This window comes from Lagopus muta, chromosome 2 (assembly GCF_023343835.1).
Source record: "Lagopus muta isolate bLagMut1 chromosome 2, bLagMut1 primary, whole genome shotgun sequence".
Classification (NCBI taxonomy): Eukaryota; Metazoa; Chordata; class Aves; order Galliformes; family Phasianidae; genus Lagopus; species Lagopus muta.
Window position 1 is genome coordinate 76,044,284 of NC_064434.1, and position 14,832 is coordinate 76,059,115.

At 39.6% G+C, this 14,832-nt stretch overlaps 1 protein-coding gene across 13 annotated transcripts in view; it reads right to left on the reverse strand.

The window, feature by feature from the left end:
• Nucleotides 1-14,832, reverse strand: part of SMYD3 (SET and MYND domain containing 3) — a 373,538-nt gene that overhangs the window by 13,860 nt on the left and 344,846 nt on the right. For 10 of the 13 annotated variants that reach the window (XM_048934936.1, XM_048934942.1, XM_048934943.1 and 7 more), the window contains 2 exons: nucleotides 6,552-6,660; nucleotides 30-1,334 (listed from right to left, as the gene is read on the reverse strand). In XM_048934936.1, the coding sequence (XP_048790893.1) occupies nucleotides 1,233-1,334; nucleotides 6,552-6,660 (211 nt within the window). In that variant the 3' untranslated portion in view covers nucleotides 30-1,232. Of the gene's footprint in view, nucleotides 1-29; nucleotides 1,335-6,551; nucleotides 6,661-14,832 lie in introns of those variants that run through there. The other 3 variants (XR_007374835.1, XR_007374836.1, XR_007374834.1) reach the window with 1 other exon arrangement.

Genomic DNA, 14,832 nt, shown 5'->3' on the forward strand with positions numbered 1-14,832 from the left:
AAATCCTACTTAGTGTGTACTACAGTGTTTATAATCTCGAATTTGAAGTACAATTTGGGGAAAGTGGGCACAGTAAAACCAAACTCTGAAGGCTCAGAAAGGTCTACAAACCACATTATGAGCTTCCTGAGCATGTGCTCAGTGCACCTGTCTGCTACGCAGAAGCAAATGTGATGCCATACTTTTCTTTAGGTACTTGACTGAGTGTGTAGATGATGGAGGTTCAGAGGCAAGCAGCACTTCTGTGCACTAGCAAAAGGTTTGGCTTCAGCCCAAGAACTTCACAGTGAAACAAGGATCCTTTCACAACCTAGTCACCCTAGAAACCAAGTCATCCTCATTGTTTATTGAATGCAGATACATACTGCATATATAAATTCACCTCTAAAAATTCAAGATGCAACTTAGAATATTGGGAATCTTTTAAAGAGAAGTGGATCTGGCTTTTGGAAACCACATCTAATGGGAAGTCAAAGGGAAAAACATGATCTCTCTACTTATTTCTATGACTACATCTTGAAGTGCTGGCATAAACTGGCACAAAGAATTGACTGGTCATCTCAATGAAATTATATCATTTTGTAGCAAATGAAGATGGTATGTGTTTCTCAGTATTTATTATCAATTAAATTACGTGTTGTAAATGGATAATCAAGTGTTACCATCTAAATAAGGTGTCTGATACAAAAAAATGTATAGCTGTGTTCTAGTCAACAAGCATAAGACGTACCGTTAGACTTTGTGATCATTCAGAGATAACCCAAAAGATACAGATATCAATACCTAGAAAGCACGTGGGAGAAGCTCAGCAGGAAGTTGTGTTGTGTATCACTGGGATTCCAATTCGATTCTCAATTCTTCCTACATTCACTGCTACTTGGATTTGAGGTTCTGGTTATTAAATAAAAACAAATTAAATTTATCCTTGCTTTATGTTTAAGTTTGTAGTTTTATCAGCATGTCTAAGAGCAAATATTAAGATTTACTCACTGCCATTTTGACTTGTAGAAGTTAAAAACTTTCTGAAAACATCACATATTCCTCCAAACCTTAATTCAATCCAGAAGATAATAGAGAAAAACTAATAAACAATAAACATTTTCGTAAAGAAAGTAGGACCTGATGAAAATATACCAAAACCACTTAGGAACACATTAGGAAGCTTCCTAATAACAAAAAGATTTCCGTATCCTTTCTCCTTGAATGTCTCATTTTCCAGATTGGAGTTTTATTCAGTGTACTTTCATGATGGCCTCACACTGTTCCTTTAAGTCCATCAAGGCTTGCATCAGGCTGTGATCTGTCCCATGGGTCACCTTCATAATATCATAGGCCTGGAGAAGAAAACAGAAGGGGAAAACTTAGACATTGTGCAGACCACGTTCAGGGGTTGGTAACTGCAGTGGGGCATGGAGGTAAGTGCCAGCTCTCAAGGTGCGGGCTTTAGTGCATTGCAGAGTATCTTAAGTATCTCAAAACCCATAGCAATTTGTCTCTGACAGAGAAGGAAGAACTGACACATTATTCTTAGATGTTAAATCTTCGCTAATGTATTGCACAGAAGGATGTATAGCATAGCAGAAGAAGGTGCTTTTGCACTGAGGCATGAAGGCAATTTTAAGATTGATCACCTATGGCTCCCAAAGTTTTGATACATTATTTCAAAAATGACTGTGATATTTATGTGATATTTAGTAGCCACAAAGACCTATCAGTGGAAATGAATTAGTGAATCAACTAGAATTAAGTGCTCAGACTATAAATGAAGAAATGATGCACAGCTTCAAACAAAAAGAGTCTTTGGAGGAACGAATGAAATTCAAACTTCTAGAGATGGGCAAGCACATGGAAATTCTGTCATCACTTATTTTTGTTTCCATTTAGCCACTTTTTTAGAAGAAGAGGTAGGTGGCAAAATGTTGAAAGAACTAGTTGAAATAGCAGTCAAAACAAATCAATGTGCAAAGAGCTCTACAGAGTTAACTTCTGAGCAGCACAATGCCTTACTACTACATGGTAAAACACTGTGAAATAGAACAAAAGAAATTCTCCACATTCACTTTCTTTAGAAATGCCTGAGAAATGTGAAACAAAATCTGAAATCTTCAATTTTTGCAAATTTTTGTTTTAGGAGAAATAAAAAACCCTTCATGTTTTGCAAAACATTTTCAAGAGATAATTATATTCCTTGAAGATTTGCTGAAATGTTTTTAGTGTTTGTTTTCCCTAATTTAACATGTTAAGGAAATGCTGTAAACAGTAGGCCCTTATGTGTATTATAGTTGAGCATAAGGTATTAGGCTGCACAAGAACTTTATAAATATAAATAATGGAAGAAGTAGCATAAAAAGCAGTAGGAGCCAGTCCTTACCTGGTAAAGACAGTTTGCGTAGAGAAAGATGAATGCTGGTATGGTGTAGGAATGTAGGATGGTGCAGAGCAGAATAGCTGAAGGTTGGAGCCTGTGCATGCTGCTATGCAGCACAATGTAGCCACACTCAGGCAAAGTATGGACTGGAGAACTACAGGATAAAATGGCAAGGTGTATTGGCCACAGATCCAGACACATTTGGTATTTGGATGGCCTGGTCAAGAAAGTTGATGGACCTATTGTGAATGGCCTGTGTTAACAAGCTGTGCATTTGGACATGTCTGGACACCAGGACAGGCATGCCAGGTCCCAGGGCAGCTGACCTTGATCTTCATTCCACTTACAAGACAAAAGCCTGGCGAGTAGTTATGGTCCTGAGCAGCCTGATGCACAGCTGGAGATGTCCATGATGATACGTCTCTATTGTAAGGCAAAATTCCCTAACTTCTGCCTAACCTTGAGATAACACTGCCATGGCTGACTTCTCTCTCATCCGCAACTGTTTGTTTCCATTTCCTTTCTTTCTTCAGTATGGCAGATACATGTACCCAATCTTTGTTGTTCTGTCTCCTTCAGAGAGAAAATCATACAATATTCTATCATACATTGAACTACAAGTAAGAACCAGGCTGTACTGAAGTCAGAATAACAATGACTTCTGTAATCCTGAAGGTACACTGGCATGAAGTTATGTAGCTATTTTTTTTGCAAAAATCAGCACAAAATTTAGAATAATTTCACCTCCAAAACAAAGATTTTGTTACTGAGAGTGTATAAAAAGTATGGAGCAATAAGCCAACTCTCTGACACCCCTTTACTCTTCTAAATCTTACAGCTAACCAGCAGAGCCAAGGCTGAGCAGAGTCTTGTTCTTGCATCTGAGAGGAAGACCACACACACCACAATTCTAATTATGAAAAACTATAGTGATTGCAAGGCAGCCGCAGAGGCCACGGCATCATCAACTATACAGTCTCCCTGAAGAATATAAAACCCATTAGAGTAGTGGTACGACTGTTGCTCCATGAATGCAAATGACATGCAGCACAGTCATTTGCTCCTGATTTGCATTGGGATGGGATGGGATGCCCATTGTCACAGCTCCCTGCAGATGCAGGATGGCTCCACTCCATCACAGTGAAAGCAGAAAGCAAATGGCCATGAGCTGAGATGGCATAAAGCGAAGGCTGACAGGTAAGAGGGAATGTTTCTCCTCGTCTCCCTGTTGAGGGGGGCCCTTATGAATGCAGGCAGAGCTACAACAAAGCCAATCAGTACTGGGCTGGTAAACATTTCAGCATTTGAAGCAAACATCTAGAAGAAGGAAATTTCCTTGCTGTGAAACCTGAGAGTGATTTTCCTCCTCTTCCTACGCTTCTTGCCCTCATGCCAGGAATTACAAGAAAGGGAACAATGTCATACCTCCTGCAGGCCTTCACAAGGCAAAAAAAACATGCCCATCAGCTCACAGAAGGATAGAGACACTTGCTGCAAGGAGGCAGGGGTCAGAAATCAGATCCAAGCCTTCCCCTCTACCCTACTTGTCCTCACAAAGTCCAGCTGCACTCAGGTTATGGGCAATCAAAGTAAGGAGTTTGCAGTTCTATTATGGTATACAAAGACACATACCAAACATTGGTGTTACTGAGCGCACTTTGGGGCAAAACCAAAGGGCTCTGCAATTATAGTGGCTGTGCTAGTGCTTCACTTTCAGGCAGCAGAGAGAAGAGCAGTACAGGCTAGGCTGTACAGCCATGTGTGAAGGTGCATGGGTCCTGCACATTTGCACATCTGATGCAGAGGGGCTGTCAAACCACAGTAGCTCTGTGGCTGTGCCTGATTAAACAGGATTTATATGAGTGAGGTGAATTTCACTCAGATCTCGATTCCTCTGCAACTTCCACATCCTTCTCCTTAATGCCACACTGAAATTAGTCTGACGAGGGCTCCAACAGGGTGCTATTCAATGTCAGAGTGTATTAAGAAGAGTAATGAAGCAGAGAAGGCAATCGAGTTTCTGCTCTGAGCGTGTGGCATGCTCTGTTGACACATCTAATCACAAAAGACCAAACTGTGTTGCGATATAACCCCAGGACATTATCTGAGTTGTATTAGGAATCACATCCTTTACTCACAACAAACTGGGAATTATATTTTGCTCTAATTTGTTTCAGTGCAGACAGCAATGACGGGAATCAGCTTCAGATCCCACTCAAAGAAGCACTGTGACCCATGTGTACAGGTTGCACAGCAATGCAGGGTGACAGGGACCTTTCCCTTCTGCTCAGCTGTGGGAGTGGGAGGTAAGGCTCTCCCTGACTTACATGTAGGGGTGGAAAGGGGGAGATGGAAAGGGCAGCAGACGGAGATGCAATAGAATTAGTTTGTAAGTGGCTCTGCATCACAGCTGCAAAGCCCTTACTGTATCCTTTTGGCTTGGAGACCAAGATTAGAGATGCACCAACCATGGCAAGAACAGGAAACAACATGTTCCTTTCCTTTTTTTTAGACAGAGGATATCAAAGCTTGAAAAAAGGTTTCTGTGTTAAATATCGCTCTGCACTTGAAGAATAATGCAGTAACAATCTGGATTGCAGTGGGCAACTTAGTAGATACATACAAAAAGCTATCACAACTTCTGCCTTCATTGACAGCAGCAAAGATGTAGATGTAGACAGAGATGGCTCTAGGAGAGTTAACTCCATTTTCATTTAATGCTGTATCACATTAGAAAAGCTACTAGAAGTACATCTGTTGATGTATTGCAGAAATCTCTATGAAGATCTCTCCTCTGTCTGGGAGCCCACTGCTTGCTAAAAAGGAAGGTCTGAATGTTGGGAAATTACAAATATGACAGGGGAAATAGAACAGCAGATTACCTGGCACATGACAGATATATAGCTTATTGCTGAATAATGAATGGGAAATATAATTGATTACTGTCACATCAGCTTCTTAATCATCAGAATTGGCTGCAATTTAAGCTAAATATCTATGAAGTGAAGATTTAAGTTACTGGGATTTAGTAAAAAAAATCAAATTTATTATTTAAATAAGTGAAAATTATCAGTTATCCAGTTTGTATAAATGATCAGATGTTAAAACCTAATAGATATGGGGCTTAAAAAAAGCAAGCACAAAATACTAAGTTATCTATAGAGTCATGAATGTTATCTAAAGGAGATCCAGACAAGAGCAGAACATCAACTTAAAGCAAGGCACCAGCTTCATCCAACTGTCAGCCCTGGGGCCTGCTCCTGTCTGCAGCACTGAGCTAAGGCATTAAAAAGCCTCAATCAGGCACCAGAGGTGGGCAGGAAGATGAGCTGGAGAGCCTCACAGAACTGGTATTGCCTTCAGGCTAACTTCAGCAAAAGGGAGTTGGTAACACACATGAATGAGCCTGGCACTTCTTGAAGCAGCATGTTGTCCAGGAGGAGAAAAATACCCCAGCAGTGATGTAGGGTTTGAGATGGGAAGTGAGTGAGCCCATGTTCTGAAGACACATCACTCCCGAAAGGGGATTCTTCAATGTATTTAAGATGATAGTAACAGCAATATAATGGCAGGACAAATAGTCTAGCATAGGAGGAGACGAATACAAAATCAGTTTAGGTCCAGCAGGGATAGCTTAAAACCAAAAAGCAACTTGTAAAACGACTGCAAAAACAGACTGAAGATGTGAATGATACAGAAATAGAAGGGATCGAGAAGCATGCCTGTTGATGGTGTTACGATAAAATACAAGCACTAAAAGGCAAAGTTCTTCTATCCAAAATCACAGATACCTATAGGGAAGAAAGAGGGTGGAAACCACAGCTCTGCTCCTGCTCTTTACTTTCATTGGTCCTGGATTCTCTACTCTATGGTAAGGAGAGCAGAAGGCACTGAGATATTTTTATCTCTTAGATCTAATAGTCATTTTTCACTCACACACCTCTGAGCTATCAAACTGTAATTAGCAGTGACTGATACCAAAAAAAAGCAGTCCCTGAAACACTGCAACAGTGACCCATCACTGCATTCAGCTGCAGCTTGAGGAAGCAGCAACAATGATAGAAAAAGTGGTGAGAAATATTCAAAGGCACAAATTACAATCAGGACAGGAGGGAAGGGAATCCACGGTGGGTTTGAGGTTAGCAAAGGAGTGGGGAAAGAAGGAGCAGTCCAAAGTACTGACCTGTTTCAAGGTCTCCAGTGCCTGAGGTAACATGCCTTGACTGTACTGCAGTTTGCCCACTCGCATCAGCTGCACAGCCCTCAGTGGATGGAAATCAGGATAATACAGCCTGCGGAGAAAAGGGAGGGAAATGCGTCACTGGGTCGGCTCTCACCTTCACAGTCACTGCCTCTGTGGAGAGCTATTAGGGTGGGACTGCAAGGTCCTTGTGAATGTTAATAAGGTACTCAGAGAAAATTAGCTGCTCTACCAAGAAGCATGAAATACTGAGGGGAATTAGAAAATTATTACTCTCTATCTCAAAGGAATGCCTTTAACATTATCCTGTTAGAAAGTGACTGGAGTGGGATTATTTCATTTGCTACTGTTGGATAGCACAATAGCATTTACTGTACTTAGTGTTGCAAACAGAGGTCGTTCACAATCCTACATCCCTGAAGAGGTATAATTTTTCCAAGGATGCTTCAGTAGGAAAACCTGTCCTAGATCCTATAAGATGAAGGAAAAGGACTGCACACGACACCAAGTGTGTCATCATTTCTGAAGGTTTGCTTGCTGCTCCCTATTGCAGAAAGAACTGGCAATGCATGTACAAGGAAATATTTTGGACTCGGCTCATGAATATAGGCAAGGTGTTTGCTAGCATGAGGAAAAACTCCTTTTCTCAATTTCACAGAAGCAGAAGTTTTCCATCAACCTCACTGGAGTTACTTTCAGAACAACATATGTTGAGATGAAAGCAGAACTGCGTTCTCTTTTCCTGAGGACGTAGATGGAGGGCAATGTCATCATTAATTCCCCTCAAGACACTCATGAAATGTCGTAAGTCTAAAATGTGAATAAGTAAGCATCATGGAAAATGCTTGCACACCCCAAATCCCTTTTTCTGCTGATTTCACACAACTTTGGTGAAGACACAGAAACACGTGGGAAGCACGTCCAGTAGGATCTCTGTACCCTGATCTATGAAGGCCTCTCCAGAGGCAGCAGAAACCAGCTTCATGTGAAGAATTCATCCTAAATTCCCATGTGCACACCCCGTTCAGACCACAAAACAAGCAGTGCACAGCAGTGTTCTCAGCCCTCTTGGGGGTTGCATCCCAAAAAAGAGAGTCAGTAGGCTAAAGAAAAATGGCAGTACTTGTCTCAGTCCTAACTGGTCACTAAGGAATTTCAGTGATTCAGATGAATAGGCACTAGAAATTTATCAGAAGGGTTATTTTTAGATCTTTTTTTTTCTGATTACTGTATCAATTAACATGGTGCTATCTGCTACTAGTTAAAGAAAAAAATGCAACTAAGTCTGAGATTTTGATGTGGATTAGCAAAGAGTAAATGGGAACTGCAGAGATAGCATGTCACAAATGGGAATAGTGATGACGTGTGCAACTTTCTAAAACTTGCAAAACAATGATACCAATATGGGTGCATATTTCTGCCCTCACCTGTGACTGTGGCTATGAATGGAGTAAAAAGGTAATTCCCCCTTTAGTTCAGGGCTACTGAAATATTGGGAAGCCTTGGGCAACGATCATGGCCATAGAAGCAGCAGCAAAGAGTTTTGCGTGGATAACTTTCTGCAGTCCTTGGCAGACTTTGCTGCACCCTGCTCTGATTCTTTTCTGTCTCGTCCTTCACGAGATCACATGGACAAATCCAGGCTGTGCTTCAGTCTGGCAAGATGTGGCTTGCTGAACTTCACAAGGATCCACCAGAGTGCAGAATCCATCCCTGCATGCAGATGGGTCTCTCTTTATAGCTCGCACATTCACTTGCAGTCAGTAAAGATTTACCACTGTGGTATGGGCAATGCCCAGAGAAAACAGGAGGCTATTTAACAATGTCAGGTACTCTGTCCAGACTACCAACCATAAACTAAAGCAAGTGAAAATTTAAGATGAGGACATGGGAGGGCTAAGTGTGGAACAACGAGCTCTGAGTTCATAAATATTTACAAAGCTATTTTACTGCACTGATTTATGTGCAGATCTTATGCATGTATATAGTTACATTTGCAAGTCTTAAAATTGACATTTGAAACTACTATTTATTATCATATTCTGGAATAAATCTGTTAAACTACTGGAACACCTTTCATGAAAACATCTACATTAAGTGAGTTTATAAGAGAAATTTAGGCAGCTTGCGGCTCTTCTGGAAGACATGTAAGTGGGCAGAAAGTCATTCGCTTCTTCCAGGCATCCCCAGGATTCAATATTGTGTAAAGATGGCATGGCAAAAAGAGTTAAGAAGCAGTGTCAGGTACTTGAGAGCAAATCTGTTATCCTTGTATGTTGCTCTGAACAAAACAAATGGATATGTTTAATACTAAGGAAGACATTTACCAGCCAGAGAAACTGGTACCTAAAGACACCTAAAGACTGTCAGCAAGAAAATAACACAACTATAGAGGAATACATCCTGCAAAACATGGTGCAGCTTGGGAAGAGTAGGATTTCAATCTGAAAAGGATTTTATGAGATTTACCAAGGCTTGAGGGATGGGAAGGGAACAACATCAAATTGAAAGACAAAATAAAGGAAGACAGTTCTGTGGCGTGATGTTTCCTGCCCCTTGGCACTGGTCAATGCACAGCAATTCACTTGCAAAGAAAGATTAAACAGACTGCAATAACTATCAAGTAAAGCTGCATTGTAAACAAGAGGACTAGAGGAGGCTTGGAGAAATCTTTAGATTTTAAAACCCAGGCTTAATCTAAGACAGTACAACTCTGTTTCAGCCTCTGGCTAACAGCACCCAAGCCAGCCTGTCCCTTGCCTGTCTGCTGGTCCCCAGCTTGGTGTCACCTGCAAACAACAGCAAAGCAACTTCTAGTGCCTCCTCCAGGTTATTGGTGGAGGTGTTAGGACCAGTCCTGAACAAGTCCCATGCAGCACCAACTGGTACTGGCTGGCATTCAGTCAGCAACATGCTGGCCATAACCCTCTGACTTCCACCATCCAAACCTTTTGTTACCTATCAAGCAGTCTGCTCATCTGCACTGTAATATTCTAACCTGGATGACAACTCCTTGACCCTCATGGCCTTTCATATATGATAGTCAGTAACGTGGCCAGCTCTCTTAGTGCTTTTGCTGGAAGCAGCCATCAAGCCCCATGGGTTTGTGTGGTTTATACTCTCTCAGAAAGTCCCCAGATCAACTCTCTTTCTGGGTTGCGCCAGACAGACTGCACAGGCAAAGAAAGCACAGTCTAGCTGACTATCCAAAACCTCAAATGAAAACTATTCCTTAGTCTCCAGGTAGCTTACTTCAGTGTTTCACTATTCCAGGAACCATCATTTTCTGCATTTCATTCACTTAATAGAAAGATATCAATTTTCAGTAGACAAAGATAAGGCCAACACTCTGTAAAGCCACAGTAGTTTCTAATGCACCACGAATTTGATAGCACCTATTTGCAGTTCAGCCCTGACATTTGCCTTGATTAACCTCCAGAGCAGTCACTGTTCATACACTTCATAAAGAAAAATTTTCTTCATTCTATATCTTTATTTCAGCTCTGAATCCCTTCAAGCAATCATCTGCATTCTTTTATATACAACAATGTAAAAAAAAAGAAAAAGTAACAGAAACAAACTTGACAAATTTTAGTCAACTCCTTCTACTTCTTAATACTATGATTCCTCTAATTTTACACAAATTATCTCCCATTAGAGCGTGAATAATCAGAAATTTTGTGTTCTCCCAGAAGCTAAAGCCTACTATTAAAAAAAAAAGAATATGCAAAATCACTGTCATTTCTGATACCTCATATTTTAAAATAAATTCCTACCCTTTCCTCTGTCTCTGTAAATCTGTCTGCAAGGTTAACATTTGCACCTTTGTCTTTAGCCTGACGTAATTAGAAGCAGGCAGGATTTGTAAAACCTGAAATGAGGGTTTAAAATGGAAATGTTACAAGGCTCTTTAATATGGTGACACGTGAAAAGTGATGCCATACATGACTGCAAATTGCTTTGTAGTACCTTTTAGTGCAAGTAAATATGACAGCATAAAAGACATAAAGCAGTTTTAGGAGCCACAGCAACAGAGAAGGAATTAAGAACAGGCTTCTGGGCTTCAGGAAAGGTGTGAGCCGAATGTAAAGAGGAAAGCATCAACCTCCAGACAGAAATACACTAGCTTTGCTGGATGGAAATGTTCACACAAATACATCACCTGATAAGTGTGACCCTCTTTTCTTCTTCTTCCTCTTTTTTTTTTTTTTTTTACTTATTCTTTATTTCAGATTGAATCAATATTTGAGTACATTCATTAAAGCTGTTCACATGACTGCAGTCTAAGAATTATTTTTATGGTGTCCAGCTATTTGCTTTTTTCATTATTCATTGATGCGACACTGGTCATTTAATTCACATGATAATTTTTCCATACAGTGACTGGGATGATTTTTAGGACAAATTTAAGACAAATTGTTAATTATGCTAAAAAGTACAAAATCTTTGGTATCTATCGACATTTCCAAGAATGATCCAGTTGCTTTATGAACAGTCAAAGAAATCATATTCCTCTGGAATACAGAACAGGTAAACTACCTGTGCTCATCTGGGAGCCCATAGATCTTAATACTTAAAAAAAGGGACTGAGCTACAGCTGCTCATTCTGATCTCTAAATTTTACCTATCCATTCCTATACCAAAAACAGGAATCTGAAGCTGAAATAGTGCTTCAGTGAAATATTATAGAAAATATCCTTTTTTATAAATAATTAGTTTAATATTATAACAATCACTGGCCCTGCACAAGAGTTTCGTATGAAATAAAACAAGGCTATAGGGTTACTTCTGGAGGAAATGAGAAGATGTTTTTGATACTGGAATAAATGACTTTGTTTTCCATGCGAAGTATTAGAAGTCAAATTGTAATTGTATAATTTCTCAGGGCAGTATACCTACATTAACTGATGTATAATCTTTAGAATTCCCCCATGGAAGTCTGGCCCTGTTCTCATGTTATTACATGTTTTTTTCTTGGAATAAAAACAGTTTAAACAGACATTCATTTTTCTATTTTTTTTCTATTTTTTTTCCCCTGATATTACCTCTGTCACTTGTGTGATCAATCCCTCAGCACTAGCATGGAGGATTTCCTGGAGGTAACTGCTAGTGCACATCCCTAGCTAACAACAGAAAGTCAGCCTTGTTCTTTGAGTCAGCCATGGTCAGCTATCAGTAGAGATACGTAGACATTGCACCTCTGTTCAAACCTCCTTTGGAAGTCTCTATACTCTTGACTGTAATACATCTTGGCTGTAGATTTTTACAATTTAATTTACATGTGCTCTCTATCTGTATTACTGCTTTATCAACAAAATCCTCTGTTATCTTAAATATTGAAAGTTTCATCAAAGACCACAACTCATTTAAGTGCGCCATCATACTGAAAAGAACAGCATGACTGCACTTGCACTGCACAATTGAGAAACTGAGGCATGGGTCAGTGAAATGATTTCTTGAACGTTACAAAAGAAAAACCCCTGGGAAAGCCAAGAATTGAACCTGGATCTCAAGAACTGTGTGTGCAGGTTCAGGCAATATTATCTTTTTCATAGTTCATGCAGGGCCTGCTTCTCAGAGTCATGCTGTCTTGTCTGTCTTTCTGTTTCTGCCAAGCCAAATGAAAGTAAATACAGTTTTTTAGGCTTAAAAGGCATGCTGTATTTCACAAACAAAATGCAGAAACAGTAGTATTAGTTTAGAAATTTTTGTGACAGACAGCCTATTTCTTTTTAATTTTTTTTTATTCTGTCCTCACTCCAGACATGTCCCTTTATCTCCGTGAAATAACTGCCACTAAAAACAATTCAGAATTTAGATCTGTGAAATCATGGTTCAAAATCTTTTTCATCACATCTATGTCTTATAGTCTTCTACTAGTATTTGTTTCAATAATTTAACTGATGTGATCAAATAAGCAATCACACTTCTTAACTGACTGAATTCACAAGAAATGTTAGCTATCCATCTAAGAAATCATTTCTCTCTGGCTGCTGATCATTCTGCTGTATTCCTTATGGTGACAATCTATGCCACATCAAAATAGATTTCGTTCCAGATGTTGGCTTGTTGAATGATAACTTTAATAAAATGATGGAGTGGTATAAACCACTATTTTCTTCTTGGCTCTGGATCAAACTACTCAATTTAAAATGCTGATGCTGTCTGAGTGTCCATGTGAAGTGTTCTGTCTTCTGATGTTAGGAAATGTTAGGGTAAGAAATAGTGTTTAGTTTGGAACGGAATAAGGAAAGGACTTTACAAAAATTGTCCCTTTGTCCTGGCTGATCTCCAGAGTATCTTGAAGCTCTTGCTATTTTTGTCATGAGGTCACCATCTAAAGATAGTAGGATGTACTGTTACTTCAGAGAGGAATACACTGCCTAAGTCCTTGCATAGCCAGAGGAAGAAGAGGACAGGACAGGGTCAACAGTTTAGTTCAAACAACTTATTCAAAAAACAATTAGAAAGTGAAAGAGAGTATGTTTAAAGCCAGAAAACTCATGAAGTCTAAGAAAGACAGCAAAGGAAGAGTGGGAGAACAATAATTACTAAGAACATGCATGGGAAGAGATGTAAAATATGGAAGGGAAACGTGTACTAGAGAAATATTAATCTGTGACAAAGACCTTGGTGTTCACACTCTACTCTGAGCAATTAATCTACTGCAAGTCACTGATGTTAAGAAAAGTGGCCTACCCTTGGTATCTCATATGGCTAGAATACAGCTGCAAGACTGGATGCAGATACAAGCAATGCAAGTTTAGACTCCAGTGTTCTGCAAGATCATGAATCTACACGTCTGTGTGACATTTCCTTTTCAGCCACAGAATGAGAGCTCAACCTGGGAAAGAATGAGAAGCGCTACCATAATTCCTATGCTCACTGCAGAAAACTTAACTCTAATTTGTTCCCTGTCCCCTTGTTATGAAAGGAGTCCCCCCAGTATTAGTGCAACCCACATCTAATTGTAACTACAGTTAGTAAACCTCAGAGAGGTGATGTGAGTGTGCATGAGCATGTGCAGGTGCAAACTGCACACCAAAGGATGCATCTGGCAGCGTCACCAGCATCAGTGCAAAAGGCCTTTTCTCCACTCATCAGTATCTCAGATCACCTTAGATGTGTGTTGTAATAGAGAAGGCTGATAATGTGAGTTAGATCAGTAGTTTAAGCAACAATTATCTTTTTTTTTTTTCTTTTTCTATCATACCTCCAGATAATTCTGTGGAAAAACTATCAGGTGTGGTGCAATAACTCCAGATAAAGGATTACAAACACTAATGTCAGACAGGATGGCTGGGGTTCGGAGAGACATTGTTCTCATGACAGCCATAGGTCAGGAGAGAATTACAAGTCCTTTCACTGAGTTCCTGTTACTTTCCAATTCTGGAGATGAGAGAATTATTGTTGTTTTTATTATTATTATTTTTACCCATAAAGGTGTTCTTGTAAGCATTTACATATACAATTGTGGTTCTGAAGTAATCTCTATTACTTGAGGAAGAGATTTGGGAGTTAAAATATATACTTCTACAAAAGCATTTGTTCTGTGAATGTTGCGGTCAAAAAAATTCAAACCAAACTGAACATTAAGATATTTTTTAGGAAAACAGAAAAGTGTTGTAAAAATACACCATACCCCTACATCTTGAGTATTGCATGCAATTCTGATCCTGTCACTTCAAATGAGCTCAACAGATAGGTATTCATATATCTGGCTTTACTTCTTTTATGTCAAATTTTCCATCTTTAAGGTGGGAAAACAGTCTACTCATTGGGGGTTAAATTCAATGACTTTTGTGAAGAGCTTTGAGAGTTCAACAGGAAGCTACACGGTTAAAATGTGACAGCTAAACAAGACCATCTGTCTGTACTGGAGAACACTAACCTCTGTCTAGTCACTCAGCTGGCTAGAAAACTTCTTGCCCAAAAAAGCATGTAAATTGCTCTAGAGTTTCTTAGAAAATAAAACAATCTGCAAGAAAATGGAGGGGGAAAACAGCATTCTTTACAGGAATAAAAAAAAAAAAAAGAGACTGGCTATGAACTTTATGAATAGCAATCATGAGCAACAATCTCCAAGGCTCTAAAGGGCTGCCTGAAATCTAGTTGATTTAAAGAACAGATTTTTTCAATCAATGCCACATCACCTCTTCATAGGTGGAAAAAGGTGCAATCCTTCTAAGGCAGGAGCTTCCAAGCTTGGAAGCTTCCAGCTTCCAAGGCTAGACCAAGGATGCTTGAACTCTCTATTTGTAAT